Source organism: Halichoeres trimaculatus, unplaced genomic scaffold (assembly GCF_033239565.1).
Source record: "Halichoeres trimaculatus isolate MK-OKI-2021-1 unplaced genomic scaffold, fHalTri1.1 fHalTri1_scaffold_19, whole genome shotgun sequence".
NCBI lineage: Eukaryota > Metazoa > Chordata > Actinopteri > Labriformes > Labridae > Halichoeres > Halichoeres trimaculatus.
The window spans coordinates 21302513-21329100 of record NW_027437197.1 but is presented as its reverse complement, the minus strand read 5'-3'; the positions used below and the strand labels follow the sequence as shown (position 1 = coordinate 21329100).

The 26588-nt window shown below is 40.5% G+C and overlaps 1 protein-coding gene across 3 annotated transcripts in view; it reads left to right on the top strand.

Moving 5' to 3' along the window:
- The window catches only part of LOC141808020 (hyccin 2), a 57325-nt gene extending 36184 nt beyond the window's left edge, over positions 1-21141 (top strand). The window contains exons 6-13 of one of the 3 annotated variants that reach the window (XM_074694304.1): positions 586-666; positions 3360-3475; positions 6896-6991; positions 7721-7837; positions 12763-12850; positions 12938-13094; positions 14753-14938; positions 18649-21141. In XM_074694304.1, the coding sequence (XP_074550405.1) occupies positions 586-666; positions 3360-3475; positions 6896-6991; positions 7721-7837; positions 12763-12850; positions 12938-13094; positions 14753-14938; positions 18649-19316 (1509 nt within the window). In that variant the 3' untranslated portion in view covers positions 19317-21141. Of the gene's footprint in view, positions 1-585; positions 667-3359; positions 3476-6895; positions 6992-7720; positions 7838-12762; positions 12851-12937; positions 13095-13315; positions 13343-14752; positions 14939-18648 lie in introns of all 3 variants that reach the window. The other 2 variants (XM_074694305.1, XM_074694306.1) reach the window with 2 other exon arrangements.
- Positions 21142-26588: the final 5447 nt, after the last annotated feature.

Below are 26588 nucleotides of genomic sequence, written 5' to 3'. Positions count from 1 at the left end.
GAGATTTTAACCCTGTTACTCTCACATGAAGTAAAAGACTTTGGAAACTCTTACACACGACTTAAATCCTCCTCATCATCACGACGTAGGGTTTGTAGAACAAAGTGCTTCCTGCCACATGAAAAACAGCCAGCATCACAACTCAGTAAACAAGCCTCATCATTATCATTTTAACTGTGATAGTGACTGCTGGAGATAATCAGGGAATGTGTTTACAAACGGCATCGTTTACAGAGATGCATTCATCTTCCTGTTATGTATCACTGTGTGAAATTGGAATTGAGTGGGGAGGCCGCTGCCAGTGACATTTAATCTGTCAGGGTCAATAATGTGAACCAGCAGATTGGTTTTACGCTCATGCAACAATGGGAGGGACAGTGATTCTACAGATGTTGCAAAGCATATGTTGCTAATGTGTCATGTGGTCCGCAGAAAGGGGGGTAGAGTTAGTCGATCGTGGACTTTGGAGTCTGCATTCAGATCAGAATTATACTGACTCTCAGTATAATTAAAAATCAAGCACCAAACTGTAATGACGCAGCGTTTCCTGACTCAGCATGCCTTTTGTTTTGTTTTTTCTTGCAGGAGATCGTCGACAAGGATGGTAACAGCAAGCTCCTCTCCTTCACAATCCCGTCTCTGTCCAAACCGTCGATATACCACGAGGTACGGCTCCTGTCTGACCTTTAATCAGAGCATTCCTCCCAACCCCTCCCCTGTATTTATCTCACCTTCTCTTTTTCTGACTTTGCCCCCTTCCTACTCACTTCTGAGCGCTGCAGAAACTAACTGAGGAGGCTATTTGGAAGATGACACCTCCTCAGTGTCCATTTTAATTAAGCTCGGCTCCGGGGCTTATCCCTCTATGTGTGCTGTCACAAGTGAGGGCTTTCAATATTGAATGTCTTAGAGGGAAGTTCGTTCAATCTACTCTCCTCTTAATAACAGCCAGCTTTTCTCCCTGCCCTCGGGTAATATTTTGTTTATAGGACAAACACTTTAAAAACATCTATGTAAGAGTCAGTCTTCTCACGTTTTGTTTCTAACAGTTGTGTTTTAATGTTTGTCTGACTCCTGTACACATGTCAGAAATACCTTGACAGTCTTACGTATTTAAAAAGAAATGCTGACCCAGAACCATTTCTGAGGGTGGACCCAAGCAGTGCCTCCTGTTCGAGTCTTTCTTATATAACAGTACGTTAAAGCAGGTGCTGAATCGAGAGTCCTTGACAGTGCTGATGAGAATACATTGTGTGGCGTGTGTCGAGAGCCATTTATCGCTGTAATTACAAGCTCGAGAGCCTCTTCCTCCCATGCTGAGAGAAAGAAGAAAGCGTGGGGGCGGGAAGGTGGTGCAGGGTTCACGAGTGTGTGCGTGAATCACAACAACCCTCAGCTGTAGTACGGCTCTGCGCATCATGTGGCCGTATCCCTGCAGGCCTGCTGCATTGGCATGCTCTCTCCCTTCCTGAATCAATCCCTCCTCTCCTCGGCTGCTCACACGTTTCTTATGGCACAATACCAGTTTAGTCAATTCAGAGGTGGCTTGATTCTTTTTATAAGATGTGGCTTTATGTATTCACACTGTTAAAGGTCTGATCACTCAATTTTTCAATTTTCATGTCAAAAAACAACATATAGGTGCAACAGTAAATTAGAATGATTTTTCTTTCTTGGTAATTCAATTAAAAAAGTGGCTGTCATATTTCATACAGATTCACTATATATATATATATATATATATATATATATATATATATATATTCACTAGTGAAATATATCAAGTGTGTATTTCTTTAAACTGTGACAATGGCTTACATGGTCCTTTCTAGTAGCTCCTGAACATCTCTTGTATACAGGACACAGAGAGGTCTAGTTAATGGGTAAAAGCAGAGCAGCTCTGTATCGTTTTTATGACTCATTTATGTATTTTTGTTTATAGAGCTTATGTGTCGTTAGATAGTGTTATGTAATTTTGATTTTATGTTACCGATTGCTGAACATACTGTATTTAAATACCCTGTGCACAAAAAACTTAACAAGGGACAAGGTTTGGAACAGGGGTCTGCAACCTTTACCATCAAAGGAGCTGTTTTTATTTCACCTTGATTAAAGTCTTTCCAGAGCCACAAAACCTGCGCTACCTTCACAATGAAGACAATTTGATGTTTAAAAGTCTATGCAAAGGTGTCTTTACAAGTTTTTTTATTAAAAACTTAATGAAATAGAGCAAAATGATAAAAACAAAAATAATACTTGAATTTGATAACGCATTGATAATGTCGCTCAACTCGTCATTTTTTTTGTTTGCTAATTTCATGCCACATATCAAGCATTTATATTAAGCTTGCGTGTTGGCAGTTATTAAAATCTCTAATTTCTTCCAGATGGGTCTTTCTGTTGATTTAGTTTAAGGTATAAAACTTAGAGTTAGCCACAGGTGGAAGTAGGGACGGGTACTGAATTAGGTACCTTTATAGATATAGACCGAATTCTGTCAAAAGGACCAGGATTCACGTAAAACCAGAAAGTACCATGTTTTGGCACCTAAATGAACCTTTGCGACTGTGAGGGAGTGGAAGAGTAGGCAATTTTCCATGGTGGACATGAACACAGCATTGCAAGGTTATATACTGAAGAATAAATATGTTAAACTGAAAAAAAAATTAATATCTTATTATTAAACAAATTGATATTTTTTTTACAACATAAACACACAAAAGTAAATTGGTACTGTTAAGTACTGGTATCAATTGCCAGGTACTGGGCGTCTGTAACGTATCATTTCAAATGTGAAAGGTACCCATCCCCTGGTGTAAGGAAAGGCGGTGGGCTGTGGTTGTTGTAGGAGATGAAGTAGAGCAGTGGCTTTATTACAAGATTTGGTGCATATTTAGTTCAACGAAATGTTAAATCATGATTTCACTCAGTGTCATTGTTGAGAATCATCAGTACTCTCTTTCAATACTTTTTTTTCAAAGCCACAGGGAGTCACTGAAAAGGAGTAAAAGAGCCGTATGAGGCTCCAGAGCCGCAGGTTGCAGACCCCTGGTTTGGAAAATGGCAAAAGCTTTCATCTCATTGCAACCCATCAGCTTCATAATGTGTATCTGAACTATGTTTAAACAATATTATACCTTTAAATAAAATAAATTCTGTTCAGTTTCTTCTGAGATCTGAAAATTAATAACCTCATGCGAGTTCAGCAAAGGCTCAAGTGTGTGACCTTGAAGTGCACAGCTGCTGCTTTTCCCTCGACAATTTACTGGCAGGGTGTAAAAGCCAACACAGTGGACAAGTGTTTAATTAACTGTGTTTGTCTTTTTCGTGTGTGTGTGTGTGTGTGTGTGTGTGTGCAGCCTTCGAGTCTGGGATCCATGGCATTGACAGAGGGAGCTCTCAGTCAACATGACCTGATCAGAGTGGTGTACAGCGGCCTCCACCCTCAGAGGGAGACCTTCACAGCTCAGAACAGGTAACGCTCTGAATCCAGCAGCTGTTCACCCAAAGGGAGAGGAAGCGCAAACATCATAAAAGAGATTAACTCGGTAAATGAATTACCAGAGAGTGAAAGGCACAGCGCCACCAGTCTGGACGTCGTCATTCTCTCTCATTTTTGTAATTTTAATTTTTTTTTCTAACAAATGGTTTCTTTCACCTCTCATCCTGCCCCACCAGATGAGAAAGACCTCTTAAGATGATCAGAGCATAACCTTTGCCTCCTCCCGCCGTACTCAGCAGGCCTGAAAGCTTTTTTGGCTCTCACACTTTCTCTGCTGCGCTGTATGAATTATTATCTGAGCATAGTAATGAAGCATGCTGGAATGCTGCATACTGCTGCACCAAAATGAGCAGAGCTGCACTTTGTACATGCATTTAATTTGCAGCAACACGTGCACAGAGACGTGCAAACATCAGCTGATAGTGTAAGGGGGGAATGGCTAAGACGTGTCGTCCTGTGGGGCTGTGCAGCTCTGTGCTGATGAACACAGAGTCATAAATAAACTCAATGGATTTCAGCAGGACCAGGCCCCATAGCTTATCTGGAAAGCCATTTGTGTGGCATGGCCTGAGATGGTGTTTATGAGGAGAAAGCTTGGAGCTCCTGAGAGGATGCCGGTTCACTCCCAGAGTTGATATACAGTCGAGCATTTTACCTCCTCCTGAGCGCAGAGTCAGTTATGACCCTTTTATAGTGCCGGTCCTCTTCCTGGATGTCGAGCATGAAGACACTCACCTCAGAACACACAGTTAGGATCAACACTTGTGAGATTTATACTCAAATCTGAAAATTGATGATTTCAGATACTTCTCTTTGGGGGCCAGTTTTCCTCCTCCTCCTCTCAGCACTCAGCAGTTTCAGCTCTCCCACCTCTTGGCAAAGGTTGCTCCTCTAAGTTTTAGAGGAAAAGTTATTTTTATTACAAAGCATATTTAACTATTCACATCTATTTCATGAGGTTTCAGTCCTCAGGGTCTTACTATTTTCTTGAAAGTGCTTTTTTATAAGCAGAAAACTGTGTTTACTCAGACACCATTACATCCTTCCTCGTTAAAACCAAGATACAGGACTTTTACATCAGCGAGGGCTCCATTACCCTGAGCTGTTCTAAGAGCCAGGCATATATTCACCCAGAATAAACCCAGTTTTGTGTTTCTTGTTTCAAAAAGACTTTAGTTTCGGCATGTTTTAAAAGTAGACCCTAATCTCTTGTGGAAATAGAGATCAAGATTTGGCAGTTTAGGCACTAATTGAGCTTGAAGAAAATTAACTTTCCTCAAATATTTGTCCAAGAAATAAAAAAAAAACTTTTTAAACTGAATGTTTATTCAGGCTTTTCTGTTTCAAACACATTTCTCAGCTTTGCTGCAGCAGAAAGATTCATAAAGCTCCACGCGGTGTGCTGAGACCAGGGGTAGTTGATTTCACCAAAATAAGGCTATCATTAAAAACATCACACAGATAGATCGATGATAGATATATGTCAGGTAGTGTTTTTTTGTCACTTTCATTACCAAAAACAAACAAAATTTAACAAAAGTCATCAAGAATAGAAACATTATATTTGGCCTACAGTTGTAAAAGTTTTGAACTGTCTTTATAGGTTTCTAAAGTTTTGTTGTCAATAGGAATGTTTAATACCTCTTTTTTAGACAATACCACAACTGGTACATCCTCCTGAGTACTCACCAATACCGATTACTGGGTTGGGTACCTTTCACATTTGAATCTATATGGTACCGATGCCCAGTACCTGGCAAGCAGTATCAGTATTCAACAGTACCAACTTTTGGTACATGTTTGTGTTACTGTGCTAACTAATATTATTTTTTGTAATAATAATAAAATCTCAAAGTTTTTCACTTAAACATATTTTTTCTCAGTATATAAATTTGCAATGCTGTGTTCATGTCCAGCATGGAAAATCACCTACTCTTCCACTTCCTCTCATTCACATACCTTTTGATTTTGACTGAATCGATACCCAGTACTACAGATGGAATTTGGTTGGTTCCCACAAAAGCATCTAATTTGGTACCCATCCCTACCAACACCACTACTTTTGATACATGAAATTTCAGTTAACAGTGATGGATTGTTTTGATTAAAAATGGCTCAGTCACTCTGCCATTAAGTCCAAAATAAAACATAAACAACTATGAGTTTGCAATTTGTTCTTAATAAATTAAAAAAGTGAAAAATAAAATTAACAGCTTTCAGAGTTTTAGTAATTTTTCAAAATAAATTAAAGTTCAAAATAAATTAAAGTGTAAAATAAAACAGTTTAACTGTTAACTCTCCCTGGTTCATTCATGTTGTCTGAGCAGGACTCTGATGCACATTTGCCGTGTCATCCAGCTGCAGCAATGTAGTGCCTACTACTGAATAGGAGGACTTGAGTATCAGCTGCTGGTATTGGCAGCATTCATAAGTACCAATACCTTGAAATAAAACTGGTATTGGCCCAATACCTGATACCAGTACGCACCCATTCCTTGTTGTTTTTAACTCAATTTGGTTTTCATCATTTTAAAAATTAAATTGCTAAACATTTTTTCTGAGACCCAAAAAGTACAAAAACTGAAGATAAAATAGACCGACCATGAAAGACATAAGTGAGTCCATGTGGTTGTGTTATTTACCAGTGAAAAAAATATACATCAAAACAGTTCATTAATAATCATTTCCTCCATATTTCTGTTTATCTTTAGTGAGTTTGCAAATATAGAATACAGTTTCTGGTAGTTAGTGATTTATTTTCTGAAAACAGAAAAAAGGAACAAGATCGACTACATGGGACAGGTGCATGGGAGAGGAATGAGAACACCGGAGTTTGCAAAAAAAGACCCAGCTCATTGTCCAATGTGCAGCAAAACCAACACTTTTTTTCCAGTTTTTGTTAGAGCTAATAATCTAATATCAGAGGTTTCAACACTTGCATCTTTTTCCTCTAACCTTCATTGAAAAACAAGTTGTTCCTGCAATCACTGCAGAATAATGCATTGCTGATGAATATTCTCACACATTTTGTGTTTGTCCTGACTTGACACTGCTAATGTGTGTAGAGAGCTGAAGTGTGATTACTGCAGAGCATTCAGCATCTGCATACAGTACAGAAGCTCACACTGAGGGAAGCTGCTGAGAGCAGCACTTTCCTCAGCTGACGGTTTAACAGTTCAGAGTTAATAAACTGATCGAAGAACTCTACATAGTTTGTTTGGTTAAAGCTCCACAGAAAACTTTATGAATTAAATGTTCAACCAAAGTGGAAACATGAGGGTTTAGTGTACAGCAGATGAAAACTAATGAGAGTTTTGATGTTTTTAAGAGTTTTTATGCTAAATTGATGTGAAGTGTTGCAGAAAATTGACTCATTGTGTTTTTTGTTTGCAGGTTCGAGGTGTTGTGTTTTCTCATGCTCTGTTACAACTCCGCTGTGGTCTACATGCCCCTATCCTCCTACCAGTCAGTGTGCAGAATGAGCTCGAGGTGAGAAAACACACATCTAAAGCACATCTTGTTTGTTTTACACTTTTTCCCTTCTGCACACAATGTGTAATCATCTTCTCATCCTCACTCCTTCACATTCTCTCCTGAATCTCGTCTAAATCGCCTCCTCTGCCCTGTAGCCCCACACTGACCTTGATACTGGCAGCTTTTGCAGGAGGATTTGTTAAGTATGGTTTGATTGCTTAGCTATGTTTGATTGGCCAAGTGAAAGCATCACGCTGCTGGATTCCTGTCAGTCTGTCTCAAAAACACGGGGACGCCCCGGAGTTAAAAGAGAAGGAGGCTCTGAAGAGGAGCCGACGCCCAGTGATTGTTCCACCACAGCTCCCAGACGAGTCAGGATATGAAGACTTTCCCTGCTGTGAGCAAGCAGACGGACAATGCCTGAAGCAAACTCAAGTCTAGACAGGCGGCAAACTGTGGCTGTGAAGATTTCAGTACTAGACCAAAACTTCAAATCAGAGTTTAGCCTTGCTTTATGCACCCTGACTACATCCGTCAACTTCACATCTTTTGGGTTTATTTGGCGTATTAACTGACGTTTTGTTTTACTTATCTGATCCATTCTTCCAGGCAGAAAAAAAAGTATTTGAAGACTCACAAAGCCCTGAATTATTTCCAGGTTTTCTCAAACCATTTTCCTCTCTGCTGAAAAATTCTCGATCATTTAATTAATCTTGCTTCATTGTGCGTGCTTTGCTTCCTCAGGTTGTGTGTATGTGGATTCCCCAGGCAGCAGCAGAAGCTTTGGAGGGAACCATGCAACCGGGTGCTGCTGGACCCTGAGTTCATGGTGCAGATGCTGACAGCAGTTTATCACGCCATGTATGTACCTGCAAGACACTTGACAGATTTTTTTTTTTTTTTTTTTTTTTGGGGGGGGGTGCAAAACATGTTTTCAAAATGTAAGGGAGCAGTTAGTTATTTACTCAGCGGCTAGTTACTTAGCTTACATTATCCTTTAGGGAAGTGTTTTTATTGGCACCTTGCAAAATCAATTTTTAATTCTTGTAGATTTTTTATTTTACAAGGAATTTGTCTTGGTCTGTTGGTGCAAATAGTTAAAAAACAAGAGCATAAATAAAGAATAAGTGTTTGCATGCAAAATTGAAAAAAAAAACCCAAATACATATAAAAACAAATGTATAGAACAATCGTTTTTTTAAGTGAGATTTTTGCAAAAAGCAGTTGTTCATAATGTAAATGATTAGTGACAATATGTGAAGGTGTTGAGGAAATGTGAAAGAGGTTTTGATGAAAATGACACCAAACATACACTGGAGATCAAAATTAGAGAACACGCCACAATTTTACAAATGTAAACCTCATTCCGTTGTCCTCTCATAAATGTATTCAAACACAAGTTCAGGGTCAGTTTTTTGAGCATATTGCACGAGTTAAATTTATTCTGAAACACAGAATAAAAAACTTAAATCAGATATTCAAAAAAGGACACTGATCAAAATTAGAGAACACTTTCAGATCCCTCCCAGTAATTGGTGTTAGTCTGGCACCTGGTGCCAATATCCTTAATTATCTGACAAACCCTATTTAACTGGCAGCCTATCTTGCAGTTTTCACTGACTTCACAAGATGGCAAGCCGTTCTAAAGTCACAGAAACCCTCCGGCAGCAGGTTGTCCAGATGAAGACCAAAGGGATGACCTTGTCAGCAATAGCAAGAGAAGTTGGCCGTTCCAAATCTGTGATATCCCGAATATTACATCTCTTCAAAGCCACAAATTCATTTAAGTCCACCAAGAAGGCTGGTCGTCCACAAAAGACAACTGAAAGAGAGGACAGGATAATACGGAGAACCTCCATGGGCAATAGGTTTAACACTGCAGCTGAAATTGCTCGCCAGTTCAGTGACCAACAGGGTAAGACAATATCTCGTCATACAGTGTCTCGGCGTTTGAGAGCATTTGGACTGAAAGCCCACTCTGCAGTGACCAAACCTCTCATTAGCAGAAAGAATCAAAAGGCTAGACTAACCTTTGCTGAGGAACATGTTGTGTGGACAGAAGAAAACTGGTCCAAAGTTCACTTCAGTGATGAAAGCAAGTTTAATTTGTTTGGGTCTGACGGAAAACATTATGTTCGGCGTCGGACTGGGGAAAGACTGAACCCAAAGTGTGTAAAGAAGTCAGTGAAAGGTGGAGGAGGAAGTGTTATGGTGTGGGGAGTGTTTTCTGCAACGGGAGTTGGGCCTTTAATACAGCTACATGGCCGAGTGAATGCAAATGTTTATAAAAGCCTCCTTCGACAGCATTTGATTCCTTACCTGCATTCATCACCCAATCAGCCAGCAATTTTCATGCAGGACAACGCCCCTTGTCACACAGCAAAACAAGTAAAGCAGTTCCTTAAAAGTGAAAACATTGAAGCAATGAATTGGCCAGCCCAGAGTCCGGATCTAAACCCAATAGAGAACCTCTGGAAAATCCTTGGAGACAAAGTTATGACCAAGAAACCCACTACTATCACTGAACTGTGGAAGAGACTGAAAGAAGAGTGGACCAAAATCACACCAGAGCAGTGTGAGAGACTGGTTATGTCCTGTGGTCGTAGATGTGCTGAAGTAATTCACAGCAAAGGCCTGTACACTTCCTACTAAGTTTTGATCATTGTAACCTCCATAAAATGATGTTATTATCTTTCTTTGTACTACAGGCATTGCTGTTCTTTAATTTTGATCATCATGTTTTTTACAAAATTAAGTTGTTTTTGTCAATGCTTTATGTTTTGATGTAAAACACTGTTCCAGTGGTATGGCATTGCCACCACAAAGAATCCTTTAAATGTTGAGCATTGAGGATTAAATTATTTTGGAAAAAAAACAAGTGTTTATAAATTGTTCTCTAATTTTGATCTCTAGTGTATGTTAAAAAAAGGGGTAATACAAAGCTACCAAGGCAATAAAAATATAATAATCCGCACGTGAAATGTATTTAAAGCTCCAGTGAAGAGTTTAAAAAGAGTTGACACAAACCAAAAATGACAATAATGCCTCTATGAGTTACAAAAGCTAGCAAGAGTGTTGCAAAAAAACTTTGTAATTTGTTATTTTTTCTGTAGGATTTCATGTTTTTTTTAGCCTATTAAAGGAAAGTTCTGTCATAATTTTAAAGAGAGGGTACTGTGCTTTCCCACGTTTTAAAAAGTGCTGGATATCTGTCCTAAATGTTTGCAGATTTTCAAAAAATTAAAAATCACGAGATCTTCACAATACATGTTGGAGGGGTGGGCCTCAAACAACAAGGTCTGCCAATAGCTCTGCTACCCCCATGCCTCCTTGAGGCTGGCCAATAGAAGCAAGGGGGTTTGTGGGGCAGGGAGCCTTAAAGAGACAGCAGCTAAAATGAAGTGTCTCAGACAGAGGCTGAAATAAGGTTTTTCTAAACCACCAGTGTGAGAAAAAGAAGGATATTTTTTAGCAGTCAGTCATAAAAAGCTGCTACAGGTACACTAGAGGGGCAAAATAAAGCCTGAAAAAAGCAAAGTACCCCCTCTTTAAACATTCATGACAGTTGAAATAAAGGAGGTATTTTTTGTCATAAAACAGCTTTAACATGTATAAGAGAGATGAGTAAAGAAAAGAATGATTACTCTGTGCATGAGGAGCTTTAAACCAGAAAAAACATTTAAATATGGAAATTCTGTTTTTGGCTGCAGAGAATTTATTTTTGTACACCAAACACCAACTAAGAAGCATCCTTGTTAAATGTCCTTCATCCAGCCATTTGAGATATGAGAATTTCAGAGTGAGGCACAGACTTGTAATGAATGTAACGAAGAGGAGGATTATCTCTGTCTTAATTTCTCTTAACAGATCTCTCTGTGTATAAAGTGTGTTTCTGAGCTGTTTTAACATGATGGAGCTCAGTTTTGTTACGGTGCCTCTGTTGGGCATCATTAATGAGCCCAGTCTCTGCCAGTTTTCTGTGATGTAAGGCAGAAAAAATGTCTTTAGAGCATATGCCAGAACTCCACCAAGGACAGACGCTCCCCAGACTGTACTGACTGATTACATCGGCAGTGCATTGTGGGAGCGGGTGATTTCATCCCCTATGAGCGGAGTCGTTGCAAAGCTGATTACGTCTCCTTGTTGATAGCTCGTTGTCAGAGATGGATCCCCTGATACTCTGGTGGCTGGAGTCACTGATCGGAGGAGAGAATGAGCACGCAGTCTAACTCATGACCCCCATGAGGGAGCGCAGCAGCAATCAGGAGATTGGAGCAGTCAGGGTGAAAACCTAGACTGTATGTGTGTGTGTGAGTGAGTGTGTAAGTGTAAGAATAACAGCCTTTTTAGTAATCCCCTCCATAGGTCACCTCACTGACATTCCAAGCTCTCACATTCACCCCTGGCCTGAGCAGGCGCATGCGAGCTGCCGATAAACATCAATCCACACATGAAGAGGGACGTTGGCATTCGTTTAGGGCTGTGTGGAATTTAGGTTAATATGTCCGCTAATGCTAAAACGCTTTAATACTGCAGGAAGAGAGAGGAGGAGAGATGTGCAGGGACAGCACAAAAAAATAGACACCCTATTTAATTTTTTCTTCTTTTGTATCGATTGAGGTTTTGAAATATATTCTGGACCCGTAGTCCGGCTTTCACAACATCAGAGAGTCTGTTTTTACCCACCATTTACTCCATCCCTTTTATCTTGAGTCTAAAAGGAAAACCCCACACACATTTAACCCCAGCTGTGGGTTCGTTTCATGTGCAGGACAACATCAGAGGGCTCAGCTGTCCTCTTCTTCTTTTTTTCTTGTTTTGTTTTTGTCTAATGAAGCTTATCCTTTAATCCTGTGTCCATTACCATATGCAAAGACGGAGTGAGCTCATCATCATTTAGAGATGGAGGTGAGGCAGACGATATCCCTGAATCTGATCTTAGATAAACCCTTAGAGATTTCATGCGGTCAGTATTCTTCATATCTCATTACCTCCACAAGGGAGGTTATGTTTTTGGGAGAGTTTGTTTGTTTGTCTGTAAATGACATAACTCATAAAGTAACAAATGGATCTTGATGAAATTCTCAGGAAATGTTCAAAATGAGATAAGGAAGAAGTGATTAAATGTTGGAGGTGATCCGGATCACCGTCTGGATCCAGGATCTTTTTAAAGGTTTCTTTATCATTGTGAGATAGGACCGTTCTCACCATATGTGTAATAACTCCACAATAACACAATACAAGACAAGGTCAACATAATTTCTGACAGATGTAAAAGTACGATCCAAATCCTGGCAATATTCTGATTACTAAGATCCAGAATATGAAATATGTACTGGGTCATCATCATTTTCAACACTCTCAGGTAACAAATTACCATACAGACCTGCAACTAACACCAAATTGTAGCAGACAGTCTGCTGAAAGGGAGTATAACATTAAAGTAGGACTAAAGTGTTGGTGACAATCACAATATGCTTGGCAGAGGTCTGTGCTGAATAGAATTTTCAAGAAAAGCCGTATTCAGCAACATCTTCCACACAGCTCAGGCTGAAGAGTAAACTCTTTGACAGAGGAGTATAATCACGATGACTGGTCCCTAACCTCTCCTTCCTCCCTCGCTGTAGCTACAGGCCAGACTGAATAACTAATAATAGTTCAGGAGGATGTGACTCACACATCAAGGCATCTATTCAGACACTCCTGTGCACTCAAATGAGCTCACAGTCTGACGTTGTTAGCTGCCGGTGTGCTCATATTTGTTGTTTTTGTTTTGTTTGTTGTAGATACAATGGAGAGTGGGAGATGGGGCAGGAAGCTCTGGAGGACATTCTGTACAGAGCTCAGCTGGAGCTGTACTCCCAGCCTCTCCTGGTAAGATCTCTAACACTCCTAAAAGACTTTATCGACATACCAACTCCCGAGATGTTTGGTCTGAATCTGTGTGTTTACACACTCCAGCTGGGGAACGCCATGAAGAACTCGCTGCCAGAGAGCGCCCCCGATGAGCCGAGCGGGCGTAAGGTGCTCCAGGTGGAGGTGACGCCCACCATCAGCCGCATCTCAATCTCAGCCATCACCACCGCCTCCATACGACGCCACCGATGGAAGAGAGAGGGTAAGGTTTAGCCGCTGTGGAGAAAGGAAAGTCCTGCCAGAGAAAATGAGCCAGGCTTCAGCGCAGAGAGCTCAGCGATAGACTCCACTACCCTTCTTTTTTTACTCGCCCTCGTTATGAAGTTAGCACTCCAGGGACAATAAAGTTTTGCGAGACAAAGAACCAGTGTTCAGTGATGATTCAAACTCTTCTCTTACAAGCTGTTCCTTTTTTTTAATCAGTGAAAATCCACAAGAAGGAACTATTAGGTGAGAGGATTAATTCTCTGGTGTTTGTCTTTAGCAGTGAGAGGAGACCCCAATGTGAGAGGCCCTGTTTGAACCGGGTTTTAACATGCGCTCAGGGTGATCAGACACAAGTGGACAGATTGAAGTGTTGGAGGGAAGTTCCCGAGACGATCAGCGAGTAGTGAGTGGAGCATTCGATATAAACCCCTCCAGCTCTGTCAATCCATTTTTTTGCATAAAATACATAATATGAACAATACTTTTTTTTTTTTTTTTTTTTTAGGAAAAGAAACATTTAGAAAACATTTTTAATTCATAATTAGGCATTTGTGACCAATCTGATGACATAATGGAGGTGACCTGTACTGCAGTAATGTTTGGAGGTTGGGTCATTTTGGCTTCACTTTTTTCACTTGGTGTATCATTCTTCATTATAGTGTAGCATATTAAAAATCTTAAGGATTTAAGGGTTTTTTAGAATTTCTATTGAGATGTAAAGAGTGTAAAACACAGATTAACTCATATTTTTGTTTGTTTATTTGGGTAAACTGAGTCTCAAGTCTGCGTTTCAGATCCAACACTTCACCAAAAAAAACATAAAATTCTCTCTTTCAGCATTGAGTGCTTAAAAATAATAAATTATCAATCATTTAATATTTTTGTCTTAATTAACATTTTTTAAAATGTAGTACAGATGGCCTAGAGGTCTAGGTTGAGGTTCACCTTTGAGTGGGTGGCCCAGGTTCGAGTCTGGCCTGCAGCCTGTTTCCAGCAGTCCCCACTCTCACCCTGTTTCCGTCTCTATCTACTGTCCTTTCCTCTCCAACTAAAGGCATAAAAAGCCCCAAAAATAACTTTAGAATAAATAAATAAAAAAGTCAATAATGTAATATCAAACATATTTTAAAATGTAGCTCAGAGGAAGTGAGGTGTGAACTTGAATGTGTCCACTTGTGATCAGAGCACCCAGGGCACATGTCAATAAAAGTGTTAACAGGCTCTCTGTTTCTGTGTATAACCAGTCACACCATTAGCATCAACCAAATGGTGTTTCATGTCAGATATTGTATGTAAACTTGGTCATACAGTCTCTGTGTTTCAATGCTTGTGCCACTCACTGCTCCTTATTGCTCTTATTTTGCTCGTCTTGTCTATTCAGTGTGTGCTGTGCTTTGTTTCACCAGTTAAATATTAAGATCCGTGGTGTAAGAGAAACTCGACAAAATGGTGCCTGTAGACTCTACTGACTCCATTTTACCCAGTAGATAGGCGAGGAGTGGGATGTTGATTTCTAGAAGCACCGTTTCAATCTTTTTTTATTCTCCACAAATGAGTTTTCAGACAGCTGTGAGGCCTGCTGTGCCCTTGATGAGGCCTGAGGCGTGCTGCCACTAAAGAAACACGTTTCCCCGTCTGTGTTGTTGATCCCAGATTGTTTTGACTACTCAACCGATGCAGAGTTGAGCCTCGTCGTCAATCCTCCTAGCCTCGCCCAGCACCTCCACAACAGCTACAACACAACCTGGGACCCCGCAGCCAAAGAGGAGCAAGGAGGGCGTCCTCCCAGCCACCACAGCAGCAGCAGCAGCAGCATCATTCCCCCCATCACATTCGAGGGTAGGGGACAGGGGCGGACACTCAGAGCAGAGAGGGTCTCGGGAGGAGGTGCCCTTTCGATCTGTATCATCCCCACCCACCTCCTCCTACTCCTCCTTCTCCTCCTGCCCCTCCTCAGCTTGAGAGGGTTAACTCTGCCGTTCCAATTTTGGCTGCCTCTTCACTTCCCCAGAGTATACTAACTCATCCAGTCTCTAAGACCCTCAGCCGACAACCCCTCTGCTACCAGACTATTTTTCCAGCTCGTCCAAGAGCAAAGAGTCGCCTATTCTGGGTTTGAAGGAAGTGTGGCTAGCGGCCATTTTGCATGGGCCATGTCATCATGTCATATCCTCTCTTCCTCCTCATCATGCCTCCAAAGTACGCTAGACTGCTATCCTTGTCACTCACTGAGCATGTTTTCTTCCACGCCTGCAGCTTTGGGCTTTCGAACACTCAAAATTGGTCCTATAGATTTTTTCTCGCTGAAATTCGTCGGCTTTACAGAACTGGCACAAAGTACTGGACATCTTGTTTCTGTACTGCCAGCACCACAAGTTTAAGGGTCACTCAGGCCAGCAGCACCCATCTGCTGCCGCCACTCTGCAGGAGGAGGCCTCCCATTTTGTTTTTCTCTAAGTGTATGCTAATGTTTTGCTCCGCCATGATGAGTTTTTCCTTTTCCTCAGCTCAGTGAGTGGGAACGAGCCCGACATCATGCATGCGCACGCAACAGCAAGCTTCAAAAAAACTTCTGCTCCGACATGAAACCCCAGAACGCTTTTTAACGGAGGAGGCCTCGTGAGAAGAAATCAGCAGATTTATAAACCCTAAAACTCAGAGCAGTGTCAGGAGCCACTGTATGGCCCATTTTGTCTCGTCTGATGTGTGTCTATTCCATGTGTGGTAGATACATGTTTTTGACCACAGATCAGCTCATTCCCCTGGCTCAATGGTCAGTGTTTGTCTGAGCCATCCCATCTTTTTCACAATGTAGGTACAGAATCTAAAGAAATGATTGAGAGAAACTTTACTCAGTCTAAATGGGGACAAAAATATAGTATGTATTAGTTTAAGATAGATAAGTTGCTGTGGCAGAGGGAAGTGCTTATTTTAAAGCTCCTGTGAGAAGTTTTTAGGCTGATTGTGAAGCAGATTGAAAAACACCAATGCCTCAAAATGAGTTATAAAAAGAGCTGCCGCAGTCAAAAAGCCTGATTTTTTATTATTATTTTTTAAATTTGAATAGCTTAAAAGTTTGTTATCCTTGCTGTGAGGTAGGTTCCGGACAAAGGTGAATAATTGCATAATGAAAAATGAAAAAAAAAAAAAGCTTTCCTTGCCAAATATTCAGTGTGAGACATTAAAAAAAAAAAAATACAAGACTTTTCTCGACTTTTCTCGCCAGAAAGCACAAGTTAGATGTGCACAGGACAGAAGATAAGAGCCCTGCTACCACAGGGGGCGCCAAAATCAACAGCATCTTGTGAGAGTGTTTTGTTGGTCACGACAATGTCAGAATTTATTGTTAAGGTTTATTTTTTAAGCGGGTTATATCGTCTCTTAAGCAAGTGATTCCCAACCAGGGTAAGCTAACACATTGCAGGGGGTACGTGGAAACATTTAAGCATTTATTTCCAACTTGGAAGCACTGAGATCAGCCCGTCAAAAAAATGGTACGTTTGTGCTACAACTAATTTTTCCAGGGAGACATTAACCTGTGGCACAGCCACATCGAAGTCAAAACAGTTGTTTACCTGCAGCCTGGAAAAAATGAAAGACAAACAAGTTTCAGTGCCAGCAGAAGCAGAAGCAGAAGTGCTCCCTGTCACTGTGTGGTTCATATTTACTTAAACTTCATCCTGATCAGTTTGTGGGGACTGTCATGATGATCAGTGATGTGAATCCACTTGCACATATTATCCATCAGCTGATCGCTAACCCTTCTCCTGCTCATACAGGAGTCGTCTTTCTGCTCTCTTTGGGGCAGAGGTTCCAGTTTGTTAGTCTTTCCTCTTATTCTTTGAAACTCAACAGAAGAGTTTTCCTCCAGCTTTTGTTTAACAAACCTCAGATGACTGATGAAAAGAAAAAGTTAAACTGCTGCAGTGTGTCTAAAAATCAGGAACTAAACACTTGAAATAATATTCAAAGTTTAAATGTCTTTTCAAAGGGAACTTACTCTTTTTGTGGTGAATGTAACAAGAGTTATATCTAACAAAAACAGGTTGATCATTTGATTTGCCGTTTATTATTTCAATTACATCTTCTTTAATTTCAAGGCAACATATTTATTTTTATGTTTTAGTTTAAAAAGAAGAAAATGCCAGAGAATTAAATGTTCAAATTAAGGAGATAAAATTAGTTTCATATAATCATCAGTTGTGTTATGTTCTACTTTTAAAGAATCATAAACACACGAGTGAGGGGACACCCAAGACAAAAAGGGTTGGCAACCACTGTCTTAAGTGTTACAAATACAAGTGAGAGTATAACCATCAAGATGTCAGATAAGAAACTGCAGCAACAGTTTCCAGAGAAAAGACGATCAATAAGTTATTCAGTTCAGGCACTGGTTTGTCCATAGGGGGCACCAAAGTCAACACAAACCAAAACTTCCTCACAGGAGCTTTAATGTAGCAGTTTAGATGGGACCATAGTTCAGGAAAATTCAAACAACCTGCAAAGAGTTTTTTTTATTTGAAAAGAGAAATACGCAATGTTCCCAGAATAAATCTTCAGTTTCAAGCTCATTTCGTTTCCAAAGTAAAATTGGAGTCAAAGGTTAAAACTGAGAAAAACTCTGCCACGATCCTATAATTGCCTCCATGTTTCTCAAGCTTTGCAGAGAGTTTAGCTCTTCATTTGGGATTGCTTTGCACAGAGAGGTCTCTCACACTGGCCCATTTAGCCGTGTGGGCTGTCAGCTCTATCGATCTGATAAGGTGTACGGACTCGCCTCAGCGCTCTCCACAGATTGGCGGGTCCGTCTCGGCTGGCCGGCCATGTGACCGCTGGGTCAGCGCTGCAGGAGATAGAGGGAAGGAGGGATGAGGCAGGAGAGCATGCGTCTTCTCCTCATTTTGATGTGCATGTCAGTCCAGACCCTTTGTTTCTTCTCGGGTTTCTCCGTTTCTTTTCTGATGGTGCCTGCAGTTCTCTGTCTTCCAATATTGCTTGTTCCCAACGATGCATGACAGAGACAGGCGGCTGATCCTCTGTCTCTCTTCATATAACAGGCTGTACCCTGAAACTGTACGTTGACACAATGCTCTTTTCTAACTCCGTTTATCTTCTTCCCTTCCAGCTTTCAAACAGACATGGATTATTCACTGTTTATGTCAATATGTTAATATTATCGTAGCATATATTTAGATCTGAATCACTCTGGATGATTAAAGCTGAAGGTTATTTTTACTGAATTAATGAAGCAGCGTGGTCTGATGACTGTGAGTGTGAGGGCTCTTTGAAATCTAATAATTCTATGCATTATTGATGCAACAACTCTGAAAATGTTCAATCTTATTGTTTAGATTAACCACAGTTTGTTGTTAGCCTATTAACATGTATCAGGAGCTAAAAAATGTAGAATGTAACAATTTGATTTTACTTAAGTAGAAAGTCATTCAAGCTACTGAAGTTTAGTTAATACCTCAGCTATATTCTGATCTTTCTCACTTTAATGCTGTTTGTCTTGTTTTTATCTGTGTATGTGTGTGGTGCCTGATCAGAAGCCGATGGTATGAGCGGCGGGGAAGACTCCTTCAATATAAACGACCCAGACGAAGGCTTCTCCTCGGGTGCGTCAAACAGCAGCCAGCCCAGCGGCACCAAGCCCAGTGGCGGTGGCGGCGTGGGGCCGAGGGGCGGCAGCCTGAACAGCAGCAGCAGCAGCATCAAAAAAGCCATCACAGCCCGGCTGACTCGCGACAAAGAGAAAGAGCGGGAAAAGGAAAGGGAGCGTGAGAAGGAGCCGGAGAAGCCGGTGGTTCTGTCGGCGGATATCCAGGCGGGCATGAGGAGGCACCACCAGAGGCAGCAATCGCCTCCAGCCAGCATCAAGCTGGACGCCATCCAGCTGAGCCCCATAAAGAAGCACCTGAGCTTCCCCGCGGGGCCCACGCTCGTGCGGACTGGCAGCACCTCATCCAGCAAGTCCTTTGACTGCATGAATTTCAACTTAAACGGAGGTGGCGAGGAGCAGGAGGAGGCGGCGGGAGGCTCTGACAGGGAGAGAATGCTTCCAGCTGTGGGCTCTCACCGCCACTCCACCATCAGCCTGAAGGAGGAGCACCTCATCAGGCCAGAGGAGGCCCAGGACCTCCTCTCCCCTGGTGCTCCGCTCACCAAGCAGTCCCGCTCCCCCAGCTTCAACATGCAGATCATATCACAGGTCTAATGTGCAGAACAGGGCATGCTAGACACACACACATACATGTACACACACACGTGCACACACAAATACCTGTTGATAACACACATCCTGACGCAGGTTTTCTCTGCAACTCCTGACAGCCCCACTTTGGCAACCTCTGTCGACTTATCTGTGTTGTAGCGTGTGTGTATCTGTGTTTGTGTGTGTGTATGTGTGTGGGGGACACACCTTGAGGTCTCCAAAGTTGTGTCTCCCCCCTTTTAGCATCCATTAAACTTACAATCATGACCTGCAGTTGTTGCTGGCGGGTTTAGCGTCACTGAAAATGAAACAGAGAGTAAAGTCGTGATGATGAACTGCTCCAACAACAGACTTCGAGAGTGACCGAGCGGAGCGTCCCGTGACGAGAGACGGCGGAGAAACCCACACAAGGATGCTAGCTGTAGGAGATATGACATTTCTTTTCTTTTTTTTTCTCCTTTTTTTTTGGTTCCTGACTGAATCAGTCAGAAATGAGTCAGCAATAACACTTACCGTCACTCATGTGGAGAAGAGCAGGATTGATGCTCTCTCCTCATTCCTTCCCTTTCATTCCCGGGCTCACGTGCAATCATTCTTGCTGATTATCATGTTAATTGCAGTTTTTAATCAGACAGACACAGTTTAATTTATCAGATTATTTTACTTTTTTTTTTCTAAATCACAATCCAAAGAAAGTAGATTGTTTTTTTTAACTTGTCTGACAGATTTGGCAAAAATCAGTCAGAGGAAGAAGAGAAATCTTACGTCTTCAGCCCACACCCAACGATTTGATCTGTAGAGTCCTGAGATTGTTAAAACCAAACTGGAATGTGGCAAAGGTTCGTCTGTCCCCAAAGTTTTAACTCGCCAAATCTGAGGAAATCACTTCTGTGCAGCTACAAGAGGAATTCCTGATTTGCAATCTGAAGCTGAATCTTGTGGGAGAACTGGATGAAAATGACGTGGACGGTGCAAGTCTGTCTGAAGCTAAAGGCAATGACTGTATTTTCTATGAGATTGTTCTTGTGGTTCAAACCATGTAATGGGTCCTTCCATCTCTAAGCACTTGTTGGTGTGTTTCGTCGATGTAATTTCCTCAACCAGTGGGTCTGCGCCCTCTGGAGGCTTGTCGTAGTCATGACAGTGGTTTTGTGTCGTGTGCTCTGATTGGATGCTCATGAAACATTCTGTTCTACCTCATTGTGTGTTCACCTGCCACTCAGACACCTGTTTCCCAATCAGACGCAGGATTTCCAGAGCCCATGTGGTTTGACACTAGATCCCTGAAGGTGATTCAGGGCGATGAGAGTTACGACTGAAAATGTCGTCCATTTGAATTCTGTTTGATTGCATCCTGCACAAAATACCAGCTGCAAAACAAGATCACGACTGTCTTCAGGTTCTTTTCTGTCATATATCAACTCACACTGGGATTAACCTGATTATTTAAATTCCCCTGAGAAATCTCCTCCTCCTTTTTTATGTAATGATTTCTAAAGTGCAATTTTTAAAAGCCCTCATGTGCATGGAGTTGGATCATCTCTGCTGTTAAATGCCTGCGCCTGTGCACACTGCTAGCTCTAGCCTTGTGTTTTGCTACCTTGGCCAGGCTGAGTGATTTTGATCATGGCGTGCTTGTCTGCATGTTATTTCCCTTCTTTCAAAAGCACGGCTGTTTCAAACGCATGAAACAGCCCAAAAGCCAAACCCTGAGTCCCATCCCTGTCTTTACCAGATGTGCCAAAACACATCCTCTCTTTAAGGATCTTAATTTTGCTTGGGTGTCTTAAGTTAAAATGCCTTTTTTTCTGTTTTTGAGTCTTTTTTTTCAAAGGAAAGGGACGTAAAAAGGGATGCTTGGACGAATGGCTCAACGTGCCCTTAGATGCAGCTTCACCTTTTCATTTTTTTTTTGCCATGACTTCTCTTTTACTGTGACACACATAGATTCACAATCATACTTAGCTGTTCACTTGTAAAAGCAGTATATTCTGTGTCTGTGTACTAACTGTGGATGTCAGTTGTGGTGTTGCATCTTCCATGTCTTGCTCACGTGCTTGTTTAAGTCGAGAATGAATGATAAGTGTATATAAAAGTCAGTTCAGTCTGCAGTGAAGAACCCCACACACTCACGCTACCCTCACTGTGCTGGAAACACCCACAGCTGCTGCTCCCGGTCCTGAGTGAGCCCCTGTGTGCGCTTTAGCCTTAAACATTTCAGGTCAAAGAGTCTCAATCGTCGACTCTTTGGCGTCTCGTCCTAGTCCTCGTCCTCCTCCTCTTCCTCCTGCTGGACTGAACTCTGGAGGAAGGAGCAGAGAGGAGTGCAGCTACGGTTCACGCCCAGCCTGTCTGCTGTCATTTCTGTGCTGTGTGGCTCCTGCGAGGAGTCGTAATCCCATTTGCTGTATTTTGTGAGCTGAGTGGCACCTTTATTTTGCTGTTTTTAAAATCTGGTGTCGTGTTCAAGTTATTAAAACGAGTGCCCTCGACCAAGGCTACCAGCAGCCATGTTGGTACGGTTCGTCAGTTTCAGTAACAGATGGACAGATATTCCTTGGTGTCTGATGTTATTTGCATGATCAGGGCAGGAAATGAACGCCAGCTATTGATTGTAATAAAACATAACTGTGACTCTGTTTTGATCGGAAACCAACACGTGGGGATTCACTTATTCAGTGGGTAAAGATTATCACCAGGTCAGATGCTGTCGCTGGTTTACAAAGTTCATTTCCTGCCCTGCATGTGATAACTGTGGGCTTTGTTTTCTTACAGTATAATGCACTTTAATTCATCCACCTCTCTCCTCAAGATAGTTAATGAAATGATATATATAAATGTGCAAATGTGTATACACTCAATGCAGGGTTTTAGTCTCTTTAAAGTAGTACTTATGTGATGTCACATCCAACACAATGCTATTTTTGTTAAAGTCTAAGGGTACAGCTATTTATTTTTTCTTTTAAAACCAAAACAAAACATAAAAAAAAAGATGTGGTCGGAAGGGTCTCAGGAGTTTATAAAAAAAAAGCCACAATTTAAGAAAAAAAATGGCAGCACCAAATTTTCAGTTCTTGAAGTCTGAATTGATTCTATGCAACATTTTCCCCTCTTTTGTTTTTGGTGTGCTGGCTTTCATCAGTCCTTGCTGGGTGGGGTGGGGCAGACACATAGAAGCTGATTTTAAAGGTGCAACAGTGTCCCCATTCAGAGATTCTGTTTCCACACCCTCTGTGGTGCTACAGAGCGAAGGACCTGTCCTGTAGGTGAGCTAAGAGGACCATCCATTCATCATCTGACTGCCCTCACATAGAGTAAGCCACACTGGGACTTTTGGTGCATGTTTGAGCCCTTCTGTCAGTTTGCTGCTCGGTGGCTCAGAGACATCAGTCGGTTTGTGAAATCTAAACGGATTATCAACCACGAGTCGAATCTAAATGCTTCACTGGAAGCTGCTGGACGATGTGATAACACTGTACTATTGATGTTGTATAAATGGAGAGAAAGACTTATTTTAAATCCTGTAAATAAAAAATGTACAAAGGTGAAAGCAAGATAAATATAAGAAACTGTCTGAGATGTAGAGAAATTAATCTGTATATTGTTGAATAAATATTGTGCCGTAAACAATGAAAGTGTCAATGTGCTCTGTGTGTACATAAATCTCTAAGTCACCACAGGCCGTCTCTTCAGAAACAGTTAATAACTCACATTAATTTCACACTTTTTTCACCACTTTTTTATGACAGGAGAGTAATATTATTGATTAATGGACAAGAAATTGGAAAAAAAGAAACTGTGATTAAAATAAAGTAGTTTAACTGTTATGTACATATCAATATTCTCTGCTTACAAATGAGGACTGATTCAGCATTGAAATCACGTGATATAACTGTCTACCACTAGATGGCACAGCTGTACATTTTGGGTGTGTTATGGTCATAGGTTTTGTTGTACATTCTACAAGCAATATTAGGATACTCGATCAGACGTTTTTAACTTTTTGAATTTATTTTCTCTGTTTATTTTTATGTTTTATAATATATATATATATATATATATATATATATATATATATATATATATATATATATATATATATATATATATATATATATATATATATTAAATATAGATAATCTAGCTTACATGTTAATTAATTATTGACATTAGTAGAGCTCACTGCATGGGGCTCTGTCGCACCAAAGTCGAAGTCACACCTCTCTCTCCCTCTCTCTCTCTCTCTCTCTCTCTCTCTCTCTCTCTCTCTCTATATATATATATATATATATATATATATATATATATATATATATATATATATATATATATATATATATATATATATATATATATATATATATATATATATATATATATAACTTGCCCTCAGAATGAAAACAGACCTGTGACTAATGGTGATGTGCTGATATCTAGTGGTGAAAATCATGAACTACAGTAAACATTGAGCTAATTTACCAAACGAAACTCGAAAAAATGACAATTGCAGTGTCTCATACCCCAGATTGTCCCACTGCTGTGAATCTGGATTTTCTCAGCTGATAAAATCTGTTCCCTCGAAGTCTATGAGATTATTTTGCTCATTGTATTTCCAGTACGTAGGAATATCAAGGTAAACATTTTTTTTTAAACTCTCGTGAACTTTTTTATATAATTGTCTCCTTTTGACAGGTTTATTTTTGTTTAGCTAGCTCAGTTAGCTCATTTTTAATATCTTGTTTCCTGTTTTATAGAGTAATTTACCCTTGTTTTTCATTTTAGTTCTCTTTAGTTTTTGTTTCCCGCCTCCCTGATAAAGTGAGTCTCGTTGTTTTCACTCCTCAGGTCTTTTTTAACTCGTCTTCCATCTTGTGACTTTTCGTCTCGTGGCAGTGTCGCAGCCTTTCCTCGTGTCATCATTGTGAGTGTTTTTGACCAATTCTACCCAGAATTTGTTCTGCCTTATAATAATATACCTAATTCCTCTGAGTTACTGTGTGACTCAGTCATTACTGATACCACATTATGAATGACTGAAGAGTCTGTTTAACACTGAGTAAGATATGACTTGCTGTTGATTAATTTATCAATTCAGTGTCAATTTATGGATAACCAAGAGAATAATGAAACAAACCTCAGTTTATTCAAATAATGATCTTTTCCACCGTGTTGTGATCCTACAACAACATTTTTCATGCAAAAAATGTAACATTACAAACACGAGACACATTTTACTGTAGTTTGACTAGTTTGACTTTTTTTCCCTTAAACTTCTTGAATATCTGTTGAGCTCATAGGTCAGTGTGAAGACATGAGGACTGTTTCCTGACTTTAATCACCTGAAAGAAACAAGTTAAAGAGATAAGAATCCACATGTTCTAGGCTTTCAGAGTTCAGACGTTAAAGTTGATGTTTACCCTTCTGAGTCACTTCAAGCTCCATTATGGCCCACCTGCTCCTCCATTACACCTCTTTCTCTCTTTTCTCCTCCCCTATCTTCTCCTCCCAAAAAGAAGGGGCTTCACTACAAACAAAAGGGAAAATCAGACATGAAGTTCTTTAGAGCTTGATAAATAAATTTTGATGACATTAGAAATGTTTTCTTTTACTTTTAGATTGAGGAAGTTCACAGATATGGCCCGGCCCCCACCTCTTCTCCTCCTTCCCTCCTCCTTATGCTATTTATAAATTTATTATCCGGTTGAAAATGAAAATAACAAGGATTAATATTTATCTTTATTTTCCAGAGAGTGTTCACCCTCCTCTTCTTCTCCTTCTTTTCTCCTCTCCTTTCTGAAAGACAAAGTTACAACGGTTGAACATCAGTCAAGAGATAAAGTGAACTTTTGTTTTTAATCTTTTTATGAAACAACACTTACCTGTAACTTTTAAAAAAGCACCTCTTGTAATATTTTCACCTGTTTGTTTCTCCTCCATTTCTTAAAGTTTAATCCTATATCATTCATCGCCTTGATTCTATAATCCTTTGGGCCAAGATGCTTGAATTAGGATTTGACAGAGAAGAACCACCTTGTGCACAAACTTTATAGCTTAAAAATTATGTTTAAAATGTTGGAGGTACAACTTCTGCATGCTAATACCATGCCATTTTTCCAGCCTGTGAGTCAGATACAGCTTACTTCAGATAATATAAAAGTCAGGAATATTGGTGTTTTTAATTAGTGATATCTCTTATTCCCAGAATAGAGGGTAATAATGACTCTGGAGCAGCCTATTAAGTAACAAGATCCTTTCATAACACGCTCGAGATGTCTCCTGGCAACATGCGCTTTAACCCCTGGTGAAAAACAGACAACATCTTACTTTCAAACATGTCAGTGTTGCTGAAATGAGCCTCTAGGAAGAATCTCAGAGGACGAAAGATTAAAAACCACAGGTAATGCAAGAAACCATACAAACTTTCTTTTCTTTATTACTGTGATGTGACTTAGCTCTTTTCCTCTCTTTAAAGCCTTTAAACACTGACATTACACACTCTTTAGCTGTGAGGTCCACTGCTTCTGTGTGCTAGAGTCAGATTAAATTAGAGGCAATGAGAGTGAGCTGCAGATTGTCTTTTATGGCGGAAGCATGAGATGTTTATAATGTGTGGGGGGCGGATATTGTTTATTGAGAGGAGGAGCTTTTTAACAATGCAACATAAACTAGAGAGGCCTCTTTGTCGGCCTGATTTGTAAAAACCATGACTGAATCAACGGGTAAGTTTCAGCTAATACTATCTGTGAGTTTAGATTTAAACGTGTTATTGAGCCTTTTCTTGGAGGTTAATGATTTTCCAGGAGCCTCAGCAGAAGAAGGAAAGGTAATGCAGAGCAGGTCACATGTCTGGAAGATAAAAGCATTTGAAAACGCTGAAGTGTCAGGCTGTGCAGGTTTCAGAGCTCGAACAGGAGCAGTCTGCCTCCTGCCTCGATAGGAAGCACAGGTCTGTGCCAGTGAGGAGAGCTTGAAGGATTTAAGCCTGTGCTGTTGTTTTTTATTGTAGAAATGCTGGCGAAATATGCGAATAAGGTTGTGCCGCAGGAAATAATCGAACGGACACAGAATCCTCTTCAGCTGAACCAGGTGGTAACTTGTTTGGGAAAGGTGAGTGACTCACACAGGCACCAAAGAAAGAGAAGAGACAGAATATCCAACATAGAAACATTCTTTTCAGATATTTTTATACATGTAGAGACATAATTACTTTTCTTTTTATCTTATCTTTAACTTAATTATAGTTCAAAGTCCTTTTTTAATCATTATTTCACTCAT